Source organism: Schistocerca nitens, chromosome 11 (genome assembly GCF_023898315.1).
Source record: "Schistocerca nitens isolate TAMUIC-IGC-003100 chromosome 11, iqSchNite1.1, whole genome shotgun sequence".
Lineage (NCBI taxonomy): Eukaryota > Metazoa > Arthropoda > Insecta > Orthoptera > Acrididae > Schistocerca > Schistocerca nitens.
In genome coordinates, this window is record NC_064624.1 from 46,769,911 (window position 1) to 46,787,847 (window position 17,937).

The window sequence follows — 17,937 nt, forward strand, 5'->3', positions numbered from 1 at the left end:
TTTAAGAAGGATTGAGATGCAAGGCTGGAAGTCAGAAATTCCTGGAAGGTTTGGAGAGGGTAATTTTGAGGAAGAGGAGGTGGGTCCCGCTGTGACGGAGGACGGAACTGTTCCAGGCAGGGTTCAATTTGGATGGTGTCTTGGGGAGCTGGATCGTTAGGAGTAGGATTAGGATCATTTTTCTTCGTGGCAAAGTGATACTTCCAGCAGAGAGTACGGGTGTAGGACAGTAAATCTTTGACGAGGGCTGTTTGGTTGAATCTGGGAGTGGGGCTGAAGGTGAGGCCTTTGGATAGGACAGAGGTTTCGGATTGGGAGAGAGGTTTGGAGGAAAGGTTAACTACTGAGTTAGGGTGTTGTGGTTCCAGATTGTGTAGATCGGAATTTTGAGGTTTTGGAGGGAGTGGAGCTGGAAGTGGGAGATTGAGTAGATGGGAGAGACTGGGTTTGTGTGCAATGAGAGGAGGTTGAGGTTTGCTGGAAAGGTTGTGAAGGGTGAGTGAGTTGCCTTTCCGGAGGTGGGAAACCAGGAGATTGGATAGTTTTTTGAGGTGGAGGGTGGCATGCTGTTCTAATTTACGGTTGGCCTGTAGGAGGATGATCTGAACAGCCGGTGTGGATGTGGGAGAGGAAAGATTAAGGACTTTTATTAAGGATAGGAGTTGACGGGTGTGTTCATTGGCTGAGTTGATGTGTAGGTGAAGGATTAGGTGGGTGAGGGCAATGGATTGTTCAGTTTGGAACTGGTATAGGGACTGATGGAAGGAAGGGTTGCAGCCAGAGATGGGAACTTTAAGTGTGAGGCCTTTGGGGGTAATGCCAAATGTCAGACAAGCCAGAGAAAATAGAATATGGGAGCGTAATCTGGCTAGGGCGATGGCATGTTTCAGGAGGGAATGTAAATAAAACTTATGGGGTCGTTGTGGGGGTGTTGTGAGGGTGACATGGTATTAGAAGGTGGAAAGTGTAACATGAGGTGAAATGAAAATGAAAATAAAAATATATGGTGAGAGATAAAGGTGAACTGGAAAGAAGTGGAGATCTGGAATGAAAAACGGCGAAAAGGTGTTGGTTACAGCTGGGCTATGTTGGACTCGGACATCGTTGTCCACCAACCCGAGTCCAACATAGCCCAGCTGTAACCAACACCTTTTCGCCTTTTTTCATTCCAGATCTCCACTTCTTTCCAGTTCACCTTTATGTCTCCCCATATATTTTTATTTTCATTTTCATTTCACCTCATGTTACACTTTCCACCTTCTAATACCATGTCACCCTCACAACACCCCCACAACGACCCCATTAAGTTTTATTTACATTCCCTCCGGAAACATGCCTTCGCCCTAGCCAGATTACGCTCCCATATTCTATTTTCTCAGGCTTGTCTGACATTTGGCATTACCCCCAAAGGCCTCACACTTAAAGTTCCCATCTCTGGCTGCAACCCTTCCTTCCATCAGTCCCTATACCAGTTCCAAACTGAACAATCCATTGCCCTCACCCACCTAATCCTTCACCTACACATCAACTCAGCCAATGAACACACCCGTCAACTCCTATCCTTAATAAAAGTCCTTAATCTTTCCTCTCCCACATCCACACCGGCTGTTCAGAGCATCCTCCTACAGGCCAACCGTAAATTAGAACAGTATGCCACCCTCCACCTCAAAAAACTATCCAATCTCCTGGTTTCCCACCTCCGGAAAGGCAACTCACTCACCCTTCACAACCTTTCCAGCAAACCTCAACCTCCTCTCATTGCACACAAACCCAGTCTCTCCCATCTACTCAATCTCCCACTTCCAGCTCCACTCCCTCCAAAACCTCAAAATTCCGATCTACACAATCTGGAACCACAACACCCTAACTCAGTAGTTAACCTTTCCTCCAAACCTCTCTCCCAATCCGAAACCTCTGTCCTATCCAAAGGCCTCACCTTCAGCCCCACTCCCAGATTCAACCAAACAGCCCTCGTCAAAGATTTACTGTCCTACACCCATACTCTCTGCTGGAAATATCACTTTGCCACGAAGAAAGATGATCCTAATCCTACTCCTAATGATCCAACTCCCCAAGACACCATCCAAATTGAACCCTGCCTGGAACAGTTCCGTCCTCCGTCACAGCGGGACCCACCTCCTCTTCCTCAAAATTACCCTCTCCAAACCTTCCAGGAATTTCTGACTTCCAGCCTTGCATCTCAATCCTTCTTAAAAAACCTTAATCCTACACCCAACATCACCACTGCTGAAGCCCAGGCTATCCGTGATCTGAAGGCTGACCGATCCATCGTCATTCTTCCGGCGGACAAGGGTTCCATGACCGTGGTACTTGATCGTCGGGAGTATGTGGCTGAGGGACTGCGTCAGCTTTCAGACAACACCACATACAAAGTTTGCCAAGGTAACCCCATTCCCGATGTCCAGGCGGAGCTTCAAGGAATCCTCAGAACCTTAGGCCCCCTGCAAAACCTTCCACCTGACTCCATCAACCTCCTGACCCCACCGACACCCCGCACACCTACCTTCTACCTTCTTCCTAAAATCCACAAACCCAATCATCCCGGCCACCCCATTGTAGCTGGTTACCACCCCCCACGGAACGTATCTCTGCCTACGTAGATCAACATCTTCAACCCATTACATGCAGTCTCCCATCCTTCATCAAAGACACCAACCACTTCCTTGAACGCCTGGAATCCTTACCCAATCTGTTACCCCCGGAAACCATCCTTGTAACCATTGATGCCACTTCCTTATACACAAACATTCCGCACGCCCAGGGCCTCGCTGCGATGGAGCATTTCCTTTCACGCCGATCACCTGCCACCCTTCCTAAAACCTCTTTCCTCATTACCTTAGCCAGCTTCATCCTGCCCCCCAACTTCTTCACTTTTGAAGGCCAGACATACCAACAATTAAAGGGAACAGCCATGGGTACCAGGATGGCCCCCTCGTACGCCAACCTATTCATGGGTCGCTTAGAGGAAGCCTTCTTGGTTACCCAGGTCTGCCAACCCAAAGTTTGGTACAGATTTATTGATGACATCTTCATGATCTGGACTCACAGTGAAGAAGAACTCCAGAATTTCCTCTCCAACCTCAACTCCTTTGGTTCCATCAGATTCACCTGGTCCTACTCCAAATCCCATGCCACTCTCCTTGACGTTGACCTCCACCTGTCCAATGGCCAACTTCACACGTCCGTCCACATCAAACCCACCAACAAGCAACAGTACCTCCATTATGACAGCTGCCACCCATTCCACATCAAACGGTCCCTTCCCTACAGCCTAGGTCTTCGTGGCAAACGAATCTGCTCCAGTCCGGAATCCCTGAATCATTACACCAACAACCTGACAACAGCTTTCGCATCCCGCAACTACCCTCCCGTCCTGGTACAGAAGCAAATAACCAGAGCCACTTCCTCATCCCCTCAAACCCAGAATCCCCCACAGAAGAACCACAAAAGTGCCCCACTTGTGACAGGATACTTTCTGGGACTGGACCAGACTCTGAATGTGGCTCTCCAGCAGGGATACGACTTCCTCAAATCCTGCCCTGAAATGAGATCCATCCTTCATGAAATCCTCCCCACTCCGCCAAGAGTGTCTTTCCGCCGTCCACCTAACCTTCGTAACCTGCTAGTTCATCCCTATGAAATCCCCAAACCACCTTCCCTACCCTCTGGCTCCTATCCTTGTAACCGCCCCCAGTGCAAAACCTGTCCCATGCACCCTCCCACCACCACCTACTCCAGTCCTGTAACCCGGAAGGTGTACACGATCAAAGGCAGAGCCACGTGTGAAAGCACCCACGTGATTTACCAACTGACCTGCCTACACTGTGAAGTTTTCTATGTGGGAATGACCAGCAACAAACTGTCCATTCACATGAATGGACACAGGCAGACAGTGTTTGTTGGTAATGAGGATCACCCTGTGGCTAAACATGCCTTGGTGCACAGCCAGCACATCTTGGCACAGTGTTACACCCTCCGGGTTATCTGGATACTTCCCACCAACACCAGCCTATCCGAACTCCGGAGATGGGAACTTGCCCTTCAGTATATCCTCTCTTCTCGTTATCCGCCAGGCTTCAATCTCCGCTAATTTCAAGTTGCCGCCACTCATACCTCACCTGTCTTTCAACAACTTCTTTGCCTCTACACTTCCACCTCGACTGACATCTCTGCCCAAACTCTTTGTCTTTAAACATGTCTGCTTGTGTCTATATGTGTGGATGGATATGTGTGTGTGTGCGAGTGTATACCTGTCCTTTTTTCCCCCTAAGGTAAGTCTTTCCGCTCCCGGGATTGGAATGACTCCTTACCCTCTCCCTTAAAACCCACATCCTTTCATCTTTCCCTCTCCTTCCCTCTTTCCTGATGAGGCAACCGTTGGTTGCGAAAGCTAGAATTTTGTGTGTATGTTTGTGATTGTTTGTGTGTCTATCGACCTGCCAGCGCTTTCGTTCGGTAAGTCACCTCATCCTTGTTTTTATATATAATTTTTCCCACGTGGAATGTTTCCCTCTATTATATTATATTGAATAGTAATACTGATATTCAAATAGCAATGTACTTTAGGAAAGAGGAATGTGGCTTAAGGCAAAATAACTTTACAAGAATTCCAATAACTAGTTCCATATTACTACTAAATTGATCACAAATTGAAATTATCGACTGGTGGTATTCTGCATAGATTTGAAATTATTTTCAAATTATAAAAATTATTAACAAAAGTCTCATATCTTGCCTTCTTTTGTTACAAGTTGAGACGCCATGGTGGCAGGATGATGTCTTCATGTCTCTATACTGGTAGCCATTGTTAATGCACTCCTTTGTGCATTTCTACACCATTACACATTGGACAATTTACGATCAGTTCAGTCGGAAATTCCTGAATTTCGACTATTTACATAACTGAGACAATTTTTACTATGATCCAACCCAGCTATCTTCAGTCTTGACAACACTAACATTTAAATAAGTGCTATAGAGACCATTACACAGAAGGGCTCTCTCTCGCGTTCACACATGTGCATCTACCACAACAACTCTCCAATGTCTGACCACTGGCCAATCCCTACTTTTGTTTGTGCTTCTTGCACATGACCCTGCCCATGTGCAAGGCCACTCAACCATAATGCTTGTACCTGTTTGCATCCACACTGGGTTCAACAGCAACACAAATACAAACAGCCCTACTCATCACTATATCAGGCAGGGCACTTACCTACCTTGAGGTGACCAACTTAATCCAACAACTCCTCTCTCTCCCCCTCCCATTTTTCTCCTGTGTTGGGATTTTTAAGTGCTCGCCCCTCCCCCACCACCACCACCACCTCTCCCCTCGTAGGGAAAAACCATGTTGTCTGGTACGGGCCTTCTAATTGAATAGCTCTAGTCCAGACTTTTCCCCCAATCTCATGGACTCACTGCAATGGTCACTACACAATGATTTGTATGGTAGTGGCCTTTTTCCAATGTTCCTGATACTTCTTTGTCAGTGTAACAGGTCATGTACCATTTTGAGCTCTTCAAATGGTCAACTGGCACTTATATATTTCTGCTACCACTTCATGTTCTCAGTGATGTGTCCTAACTGATCGTCTGCATTCCAGGAACTGTTATTCCCGTTTCTACAGGCCCTTACTGCCACCGGGCAGTGCAGTGGTTGACCAAAGACACTACAGCAACAATTCAGTATCATTTAAGGGCACTGCATGTCTCAAATGACATCATTCAGAGACCACACTCATCAGTTTGAAGTGACTGCACACAAGCCTAACAGTCTAATTAAGCACAGTAAGGAGGAATGCTGGGAGCACCATATCTGCACCTTGGGAATGTATGTCTTAATTCTGTGTACAGACCAAGCTCCATAGTCTTCTGGGCCACCAAAGATTAACAACTGGTGTCAGTTCTTGCTGAACACCTTGCAACCCATTCTGTATCAGCATCTGTGAGCTCTTCTTACCCAACTACCTTATGACTGCATAATGGGAAAGTTGAAGATATACCCCTATTGTTCACCCTCACCACTCTGAATTATATAACAACCTTTCACTGACTGAGAACTTCCCAATTCTAACCAGACAAAACTCCACATCCATCAATATCTACTGGCCAGTTAGCCTCACCAACATGCTCTGCAAATTGGTTGAAAAGATTATAGCATGACGGTTATGTTGGGTTTTCTGTTGTGGGACCTTTCCCCCCCTGTCAGTTTAGTTTCTGGAAGGGTCAATCCTATAAATTCGAACATTTTAGGTTAGGCTTTACCGTGACTGTTATTGACATTAAATCAAAAAAACATGTTTGTTGTTACCAGTCACCGTTTTATTTATTTCCACAACGCGTTTCGAAGGTTTAAACCTCCATCATTGGGTGGATTTACATTAGTTAGTATGACATTTCTGTGTGTGTTGTGTTACGACTTTTTGGAGGAACTTGTGGCACTGTTTAGTGCAGAAACAAGACACTATTTCAGAACATGGTTTTGGGTTACTTCTGACAAAAATTAAACTGATATCTAATAGTAAACATAAAATAAGTAAAATAGAGTATCTCCAGTGGTCGCAGGTTCCTTTTGCTGTCGTAACACATCACATGTATATTATCATATTTGTAAACAAATATGGCATCTGGAATCTGCTGGGTGCAAGGTTCATATAGCAGAAGAGAAGACATAATCACAAAGTACAAAGAATATACATCATAACAACATTATTACAGAATAGTTATGTAAAGGATTTGGAGGTGTTTGTTTTGAGGTGTTGAATACATGTGTGTGTACTTCAGGTGGCACATAAATCCAATTTTGACAAGTTAAAACAGCTTAAACTTCACACTCGTTTATACAGTCAGATGAAATGTTAAAATGGCTTAAACTTCATATTTGTTAATGACAGTCAGGTGAAACTTTACAGACTTTGAGTACAATGATCATATTGGCTACAGCAGTAAAATTATATATAAATGACAATTGAGATTAATAGACAGATGTGGCAGGCTGGAGGCAGAAGGAGAGGAAGAGGGAGAGAAGGTGAGAGAGAGATAGAGAGAGAGAGAGAGAGAGAGAGAAGGTGGAAAGAGTGATTGTATGAGAGTAAACTTTACGTGGCAAGGGGTCTTATGTTTACGTGCTACATATATTAGCTGCCTAAAGGTTGGGGTAATACATTGGTTAATGCTTTAAAATATGCAGATAGATATACAATTTCTGCCAGTAGTTGATGTACATATAGTTTCAAGCTGACAAGGTGTACAAGCTGTAGGTGTGATGAATTATCTGTAAATGAGGTCAATCTCTTGTACTCTCGTCATCTGTCAATATTTATGGTAACTATTAAGGTGTGTGTGCATGAGCGCGTGTGTTTGTGTGTGTGTGTGTGTGTGTGTGTGCGCGTGCGTGTGTGTGTGTGTGTGTGTGTGTGTGTGTGTGTGTGTGTGTATTTTAATGATGTAGGCAGTTGCTGAAAACAGAGAAGATACTATTTTAAATATTGTCATTTTTGTCATTTAAGATGGATTCAGGTTGTTTTATTTGGTGTGTTTCAAAGATGTCTAGTTTTCTGCTTTTTGGTTGGATGTGTAGGATGCTGATACTTGTGTTGTTAACATGGTGTTTTTTTTTTCATGCAGGTGGGTGGCTATTGCTGATGTGTGGTATTTTTTTGTTTTTTAGTGCTGCCATGTGTTCCATGAATTCAATCCCAAATGATCTGCCTGTCTGGCCTATATAGAAGCAGTCACAGTCCAAACATTCAATTTTGTACACACCTGTATGATGAAGTGGGTTTCATGTGCCGATGTTGTGGAGTAACTTCTGTCCAATGTTGTCTGTTGTAAAGGATATGCTTATGCCTTTTCATTTGAAGACATTGGCAGTCTGATATTAAATGTTCCCTAGAAATGGGATTGTATGGAAGATGTTATTTTCTTTTTGTTTTTTTGTGTTGTGATTGCTTTGCCATTATTGAGTGTTTTAAGGTGTCTACTATGGAGCTGTTATAACCATTCTCAAAAGCTGTTTGTTTTATTGTTTTAAATTCTTGATCACATTTCTCTTCAGAGAGTGGTAGTTGGATGGCTCTGTTGATCACGTACCGGAATGCTGCCATTGTGTGTGCTGTGGGATGACAAGAGGAGTTGTGGTATGTGTTGTGGTATGCGTTGTGGATAAATTTCAAACTCATCTCTGTTATTCTTTATTCTAATGGTAAGGTCTAGGAAATTTATACTGTCATCATTTTATGTTTTCATGGTGGTTGTTCAAAAAGTGGTTCAACTCACTGATGTCATCTTTAGTGCCTTTGATTAAAATGATGATATCATCTACATATCTGTAGTAGTAGATGATATTTCCCTGGAGATGGTGATTGGAATTTAGGATTTTGTCTTCTAGGTTACTTATAAATATTTCTGCTAGCAATCTGGAAGGATTTGAACCCATTGCCAGACCATCTGTTTGTTTGTAGATTTTATTGTTAAATTTAAAATAGTTGTGTGAAAGTGTGAATTCAAGCATGTCCATTGGTTCAGAAATGTGAGTTGAAGGGATTTTTTTGTGTTAATGTAGGTTGGCATTGATTGTCTGTAGTGTGGGATCTATTGGTATGGATGAATAAAGATTTTGTATGTCAAATGAGGAAAGTGTGGCTCCATCACGTACTTGTATGTTTTTGACATATTGTGTGAATTCTGTTGTGTTTTTAAGTGTTCTCTCATTATTGAATGTGTAAGACCACAAATGACCATTTGATTAGATGGGAAACAGCAGTCCATAAGGCTTTTTTTTAATGCCAACACCTCATTGCAGTCTTCTTTTTACCTACGTAATGTGTATGACACCATTTTACTTACTGTCCATAACTGGGGCTCTTGGGACTCGATATTGGTTTTTTTGTTGGTTTGTTCATGTCAGGGTTGGTATATCATTCAGCTGCCCACAGATTTAAGAGAACAGTGTCCTTCAGGGCTCCATGCTGAGTGTGACTCTCTTCCTCATTGCTGTCATTAGGCTAGTCACATCTGTCAGACCAGTGGTGTGCACTGTATGTTGATGGTTTTTGCATTTGGTATAATTCCCAATGTGTAGCCTTGGCCAATCACCAGCTCCAAGTGGCTCTGCTTTGAACTTTTCCTGTAGCTTCCAGTTCTCTCCTGAGGAAACATTGTTCGTACACTCAGGTGGTATTACCAGTTGGAATATGCCTGGAGCGAGGCTCTCTGATGGGAATTCCTAATCCTGTAAGAATGTGTATTCCATATTTTCCTGCATCCCTGTTGATGTTGAACCTCATATGCACACATTTTTCCCTCCCTATCAAAAAATCAGTAATAAGAATTTGTTTTGGACGAAAATGCTTTAACATCTTTGGCCAAATGACTACTTTAACTATAAACCATATTGTCATAATTTTGTAGCTAAATATTTTGTTGATAATTATGTTCTCACTTATGTTTATCTATGATGTTATCATGTTGCAAAAGAATGTTTCAAGAGTGCTACAAACTTAAATTCCATTCTGATCCAAATTAATTAATCACATATTATGTTAACCATAAGATTACTGTTTTAGTAAAACAGAAAGTATCTGCAACATGAGTCAGCCCAAAACTTCACAAATTGTTAAGATATTATGTTCTTTTGATCTAGAAAGTGAGAGAGTGTACATGAAGTCTTGTATTGTAAACATATAGCATTTCGGAGCTACAGTAAAGAACACCCATTTAAAAAATTATTTAGTCCCACCCAGTAAACACTCAAATTATGTAGTCACAAAGAAACCTAAAATTATGTAAGGTGAAGCAGGAAACTATAGGAAAACTAATGAAGCAACAACAATGTAACAGTAAGTGGGAAACATGAACACTCACAGATTGTTTATATATATTATGAATAATATAAAGTTTTGAATCAAGAAAATGATCCCTGGAAGGAAATCGTATAGAATAACCATAAAATTGAGCTCAAAATGACATGACAAAATTTAATCAGTGAATCTGTTTAGTGCTAGTTCAATTCCAGCCCCTGCTATCGTGAAAGGAGAAGCATGTCGTTAGCTGACAATCATAACAAAATGTGGACATGCACAAAGTTTTTCACTCCTGTAATAGATTACATGCTGCATAGTACATTAATTAGCAAAATAACATGGAGTTTGATGATAACAAGTCCTAAAATAATAAAAGTAGCTTGAAATGATATTTACACTCTGCACCAACTTGTTAGGATATGAATACAACAAAACGGATGGTCTGGCTGTAGTGGAGTAGTGGTTATTAATTCACCATGATACTCTCCCACCTCTTCATTTCTCTTTCATCTCTCAAATAACCAATGATATTTCTACTGGATGAATAGCCTACCACATCACTGTGCCTTCACATTTTGTTTCATTTATCTAGTGCATCAGTTTATCAAATGACTGAATAATCTTGCAGTTTTTTAAAGTCCTCTTCCTGGTCTCTGTAAATATTTGTAATCATGCAAAGGGTAGGAAATACATTATTTTATGCATGACTGTTACATGCTTGGTGCAAGAGTGCTGATATGCGGAATGTGGAGAAATGTATTTTCTATTTACACACATGTGAAAGGTCTGAACGTGTCTCCCAACTAGAATATCGGTGGGATTTGATGGGATAAGTGAGCAAAAAGTGAATGGAACAAGATGGTAGTAGCAGGCAGAGGACATTTCTAACAGAAATTGGGGCTGTGTATGAGGGCTGGTCACCATTTTTGATTGCTCCAGCATTAGTAGTGTCTGTAGCTATTATGTATCTTTATGCTTCTTAACACCCCATCTGTGTGATAGTTGATTATCATCACCCACAGTGATTAAAAATTATTGAACTAAAAGCTTTTCTCACCTGTATTTTTAATTTATTTTAAAATGTTTTATATATATCATTATTTGTGGTGGTGTAATGTAGGTGACTGATATACATTTGAATTCAGTTGATGTGCATGTTTTGAATTATTTAATTATTTTTACAGGCTGTGAAAAGCAACAGAGTACAAAGTGCAGGTGACAAGAAAAAATATGAAATGAACAATCCGGAGGCAGTACCACCAAAAAGCATAAGAAATGCAGTCAACTCAAAACAAAAGAAAGAATTAGCTGACAGAAATGGAAAGAAAAGTAAAAAATAATGACAGTCATCTGTACATGGCTCAGAAAAAAGTTGTGAATAGTGATTCTTTAGATGGCAATAACTGTCTAGATATTAAATTTGAAAACCCAATTCATTTTACAGATTCAGAAAGGAGAGTTCTAAAGAGTAGAAACAAACACATCAATGAACAAAAAGAACATTGTAATGCCATAATATATGAGAACAAGAATGATGGTGTTGGTAAAAATGAAGTTTCTTGTAGTATTCAATCAAGTAATAACATAAATTATGGGAAATTAAAGCCAAATACTACAGTCTCAGTACTAGGCAAAGATAGTAAAGAATCCACCAATGATGAAAATAGTAAGTGCACCACCAAGAAAACTGAAAATATGAAAACAAGTGATATGAGCAATGATTTTACAAGTAAGATGATTGTTTCAGTATCCCAACTTAAAGAATGTAAAACATACACTGGTCTCCAAAATTAAAGCAACAAACTGCTATGTCCCCAACCTGTGTCCAATTCACAATATAATCATACAAACTGTCACACAGATGTCCGTATTGTGTTCTGCGTATAAGATGGCATTCTGGTCAACTGACAACTGTGCCAACAGTGATGTCAGGGCACCTATGAAAAAAGGTAGTGTCTGCCAGGTAGCCCAACAGCCACAATAGCTTTTTACACAGTCACAGATGGTGCAGAGAAGATGTTTACCAGACACCCTGCAGTGGTGGGCCATAGAAAGAAGGGAAACAGGACAGCAGCAAACTGATTTTGACCAGTGGCGTAATGTGAATTGTTCTGTCATTTCTCGGATTTACTGACAGTTTATAGAAACCAGAACTGTATCCCGAAGAACAGGGCAGGGCCGACCATGTGTGATTTCAGGAGAGAGGACTGTTATTTGGCTTTAAGAGCACAATAGTAGTGCCTTAGTAGTGCAAGATCTTGGGACCTCACCTGCAGTTGTTGCAGGGTACTTTGTGCCCACACTTTGTATTGATGGATGTTAATGCTTGACACCCATAGAGACAGCTGGTTGATGTTTTCTTGGAAACAGTATTGCACGCATGGTTGGCCTGCTCACTGTCCCAATTTGAGTCCCATAGAGCATATCTGTGATGCACCATGGAGATGGCTTGCATGACATCAGCATCCACCAACCACTCTCCAAGACTGCGAGCAGCTCTGCAGGAAGAATGGGCATTATTGCCTCAACAGGTGACTGATGATATTCACAGCATGCCCTATCATTATCAGGCCTGTATTGTTGCCAGAGGTGGTCACACCCCATACTGAGCACACTAACCAGTTGTCTGAATGTGTGTGCAAATCCATTAAGTTAGAAAAAAAGAACAACATTTTTGCCTACAATTACACATGTTGTTTACAGTCTGCATTCTTGAATTGTTTCTACTTTACTATCACCTGCTTACACTGTTTTGTGGCAAAATAATTGCAACCTAGCAAAATTTCCATTTGTTGTTTTAATTTTGGACACCTGTGTACTTGCAACAACATTTTAATGACAGTGATTAAAACTTTCTCTTTTTCTAGCATCGCATTTGTCTATTTGTAAGAAATTCTCTGCTAGGTTTCTGGACCCTCAGATAAAGTTTAGAGATTAAAGCAAAAGTTGTGAAAGATGTATTAATAGATGCTTGTGCTTCAATGTCTCCAACTGCCATTCATATTCTAACAAATGTTCAGCAGAAACAACAACACTATATGGACTCCAGCCAATAGTTTAAGCTTGGGCATTAAATACTATACTACAGTGTGCATTCAGGATAATGAGCTTTTTTGTAAGAATTATTTTTGAAAGCAGCATTATTCAGTCTTCTTATATGTGGATCTTTTCTATGGCGTATAGGTCAGTGATCCTCTGTGAGCCTACTGCAATATCTTGCAATATCTCTCTTGTATAATGTACTCTTCCAAACTCTGAAGGCAGGATGTGACTCATCACTACATACCATATTTTACAGACTATAAAATACACCTTAATTTTTGAACAGTTTTTAAAATAACATTTTCAATGTTTTTATTATTGTTTCATGAATATTGCAGATTTTCTCAGAAAACTCCCACATACCCTGAAGCAGATGAAGAAACTGGCCAAAATAGACAAAACTCTATCACAAAATAACAAAAAAATTTGGACGTATTTGATGAAAATAGCAGGGTGTTATATTTAAGATGTTGGTGTCTGTGTGCTTTCATAATAAATGTTTTAGATTTATCGTATGAGTTTTATTGAGACCATTGTAGTCCAATCCCTTAAAAAAATTCATTTCAGTAGTACACGCAAATAGTGATTTTTCCATTTGTCTGTAAGTACATCTTCACCCACATGTCATCTTGCTGTGTCTTTAATTTATGCAACTCTTTGGTCCAAAACACTCTTACTTATGTTAGCATTTATTTGTATGCCCACCTTTGTGAACATCTACGCCTACAATACAACTTACTTTTTTTAGGCAGTCAGGTGGATTATTCTCTCTTTGATTTATTTGTGCTGAGGAGCAAGGTGGTACAGTGGCCATGTAGGTTCAGATCTCCTGTGATTTCCATAATTCACTTTAGGCAAATGGTGAGATACTTCCTTGGAAAGAGCATGGCCAATTTCCTTCCCTGTCCTTGAAGGAGTCAGAGCTTGTGACCTATCCATTATGATATTAATGTCGATGGGATGTTAAACCCTAATCCTTGTTCGTTCCATCCTTCCTTCCTCTTGCACTTATACACTTTCATACAACCATTGTATCAGATGGTTTGATTGATTTCTGGTACTTGCTGTGCCAGGTTTCATCACGAATGATACAATGTGAAGGGTGATCTCTTCTTCTGTGACCTGGCTCATTATAATTTGCCTTATATACAGTTTTTGGTTACAGTAAAAATATGTGACTGTGTTAGTAAATTTTTGTGTATGAACCATTTGGAGATGTATATAAACTTTTCATGTATAATTTGATCTTAAGGCTCTAATTTGGATCAGTTGTACAATCTAACATAAACAATTTGATGTCTTGTTAGAAGATGTTCATAATGATGATGTATTTATGCTTATTGGCCATCACACAGAAAGCTCTGGGGGCCTCATACTTACAAAACAACCACCTGCACTTGTCACAGAGCCGGCTGAAGTGGCCGTGCGGTTAAAGGCACTGCAGTCTGGAACCGCAAGACTGCTACAGTCGCGGGTTCGAATCCTGCCTCGGGCATGGATGTTTGTGATGTTCTTAGGTTAGTTAGGTTTAACTAGTTCTAAGTTCTAGGGGACTAATGACCTCAGCAATTGAGTCCCATAGTGCTCAGAGCCATTTGAACTTGTCACAGAATCGATCATCAGTTACCTTTTTGCAAGGTAGTCTCTACTGATCGAGGAGAAATTGACTGTGGAATGCCTGTTAAATATTGATTTTGATGCAATTTCAGACTACTTTCCACAATTTTGAAACTTTAATGATACAGGACAGAAGATGGAAGTGTGTGTCCTAGATCATACAACTTTTCTGTACAATTTCCTATTTTCCGTCTTTGTTTTCCTGACTAGCAAACTACAATGTTGTGCCCTGATGAATGTACTGCAGTAACTCCTGCCCCTCAAGGTATTAATTTAACCATTTATATCTACCTCAATATGTACGTCTACATCTGTTCTTCATCTGTATTAAGTTTGGCAGAGTTCATAGTGTACCAGTACCATACCCCACCCCTACCACCATCCCCTCCACCACTCTATCCCTCCATTGTACATGGAAGAAAGATTTCTGTAGTTGTTGCATTGTAGTAAATATGTGAGATGTATGTTGGAGAAAATAGTATTTATCTTGACTCCTCCTGAAATAGGACCTCTCAGAATTTTGTAAGAAAAAATGCTCTAAGCTGCATATAGTCTGCCTTGTAGCATCTCCCATTCCAGTTTTTGCAGCATTTTTGCAACAAACACACACCAGCTAAGCAAATGTCTGATGAAGTGTGCAGCTCTGTTTCAAATCTTTTCTATGTGTACCACTAAAACAATTTTGTAAGGTGCTGTATTTGACAAACAGTATTCAGGAATTGATTTGCAAGGATTTTGCAAGAGATCTCATTCATAGGTGAATTAAACTTGTTTAGCGTTCTTATAATACACATGAATTCTGCTCTCTCCCGTCCCTATAACAAGATATGTGTCGTGGTCTACCATAAATCACCGAGACAGCAACTCTGAGATGCTCGAAGACTGAGGCTAATTTTAGTAAAAAGAAAACTGTGTATTGGGTAATAAAATGTTTTCGTATCAGTTGTTGTTGTTGTTGTTGTTGTTGTTGTGGTTTTCAGTCCTGAGACTAGTTTGATGCAGCTCTCCATACTACTCTATACTGTGCAAGCTTCTTCATCTCCCAGTACATACTGCAGCCTACATCCTTCTGAATCTGTTTAGTGTATTCATCTCTTGGTCTCCCTCTACGATTTTTACCCTCCATGCTGCCCTCCAATACTAAATTTGTGATGCCTTGATGCCTCAGAACATGTCCTACCAACTGAACCCATCTTCTAGTCAAGTTGTGCCACAAACTCCTCTTCTCCCCAATCCTATTCAGTACCTCCTCATTAGATATGTGATCTACCCATCTAATCTTCAGCATTCTTCTGTAGCACCACATTTCAAAAGCTTCTATTCTCTTCTTGTCCAAACTAGTTATCGTCCATGTTTCACTTCCATACATGGCTACACTCCATACATATACTTTCAGAAACGACTTCCTGATATTTAAATCTATACTCGATGTTAACAAATTTCTCTTCTTCAGAAACGCTTTCCTTGCCATTGCCAATCTACATTTTATATCCTCTCTACTTCGACCATCATCAGTTATTTTGCTCCCCAGATAGCAAAAGTCCTTTACTACTTTAAGTGTCTCATTTCCTAATTTAATTCCCTCAGCATCACCCAACTTAATTCGACTACATTCCATTATCCTCGTTTTGCTTTTGTTGATATTCATCTTATATCCTCCTTTCAAGACACTGTCCATTCCATTCAACTGCTCTTCCAAGTCCTTTGCTGTCTCTGACAGAATTACAATGCCATCGGCGAACCTCAACATTTTTATTTCTTCTCCATGGACTTTAATACCTACTCCGAATTTTTCTTTTGTTTCCTTTACTGCTTGCTCAATATACAGATTGAACAACATTGGGGAGAGGCTACAACCCTGTCTCACTCCCTTCCCAACCACTGCTTCCCTTTCATGTCCCTCGACTCTTATAACTGCCATCTGGTTTCTGTACAAATTATAATTGCCTTTTGGTTCCTTTATTTTACTCCTGCCACCTTCAGAATTTGAAAGAGAGTATTCCAGTCAACATTGTCAAACGCTTTCTCTAAGTCTACAAATGCTAGAAACGTAGGTTTGCTTTTTCTTAATCTAGCTTCTAAAATAAGTCGTAGGGTCAGTATTGCCTCACGTGTTCCCATATTTCCACGGAATCCAAACTGATCATCCCCAAGGTCGGCTTCTACCAGTTTTTCCATTTGTCTGTACAGAATTTGCGTTAGTATTTTGCAGCTGTGACTTATTAAACTGATAGTTCAGTAATTTTCACATCTGTCAATGCCTGCTTTCTTTGGGATTGGAATTATTATATTCTTCATGAAGTCTGAGGGTATTTTGCCTGTCTCATACATTTTGCTCACCAGATGGTAGAGTTTGGTCAGGACAGGCTCTCCCATGGCCGTCAGTAGTTCTAATGGAATGTTGTCTACTCCCGGGGCCTAGTTTCGACTCAGGTCTTTCAGTGCTCTGTCAAACTCGTCACGCAATATCGTATCTCCCATTTCGTCTTCATCTACATCCTCTTCCATTTCCATAATTTTATCCTCAAGAACATCATCCTTGTATAGACCCTCTATATACTCCTTCCACCTTTCTGCTTTCCCTTCTTTGCTTAGAACTGGGTTTCCATCTGAGCTCTTGATATTCATACAAGTCGTTCTCTTTTCTCCAAAGGTCTATCTAATTTTCCTGTAGGCAGTATCTATCTTACCTCTAGTCAGATAAGCCTCTACATCCTTACATTTGTCCTCTAGCCATCCCTGCTTAGCCATTTTGCACTTCCTGTTGATCACATTTTTGAGACGTTTGTATTCCTTTTTGCCTGCTTCATTTACTGCATTTTTATATCTTCTCCTTTCATCAATTAAATTCAATATTTCTTCTGTCACCCAAGGATTTCTATTAGCCAGTGTCTTTTTACCTACTTGATCCTCTGCTGCCCTCACTACTTCATCCCTCAAAGCTACCCATTCTTCTTCTACTGTATTTCTTTCCCCCATTATTGTCACTTTTTGCCTTATGCTCTCCCTGAAACTCTGTGCAACCTCTGGTTTAGTCAATTTATCCAGGTCCCATCTCCTTAAATTCCCACCTTTTTGCAGTTTCTTCAGTTTTAATCTACAGTTCATAACCGATAGATTGTGGCCAGAGTCCACATCTGCCCCTGGAAATGTCTTACAAATTAAAACCTGGTTCCTAAATCTCTGTCTTACCATTATATAATCTATCTGATACCTTTTAGTATCTCCGGGATTCTTCCATGTATACAACCTTCTTTTATGATTCTTGAACCAAGTGTTAGCTACGATTAAGTTATGCTCTGTGCAAAATTCCACCAGGCGGCTTCCTCTTTCATTTCTTACCCCCAATCCATATTCACCTACTACGTTTCCTTCTCTCCCTTTTCCTACTACCAAATTCCAGTCACCCATGACTATTAAATTTCCATCTCCCTTCACTATCTGAATAATTTCT

The 17,937-nt window shown here is 40.6% G+C and overlaps 1 protein-coding gene across 2 annotated transcripts in view; it reads left to right on the top strand.

Moving 5' to 3' along the window:
* Positions 1-17,937, top strand: part of LOC126213286 (uncharacterized) — a 292,020-nt gene that overhangs the window by 206,567 nt on the left and 67,516 nt on the right. Inside the window, exons 4-5 of one of the 2 annotated variants that reach the window (XM_049940953.1) lie at positions 11,009-11,153; positions 11,269-11,553. In XM_049940953.1, coding sequence (XP_049796910.1) covers positions 11,060-11,153; positions 11,269-11,553 — 379 coding nt within the window. In that variant the 5' untranslated portion in view covers positions 11,009-11,059. Of the gene's footprint in view, positions 1-11,008; positions 11,156-11,268; positions 11,554-17,937 lie in introns of those variants that run through there. The other variant, XR_007541132.1, reaches the window with a different exon arrangement.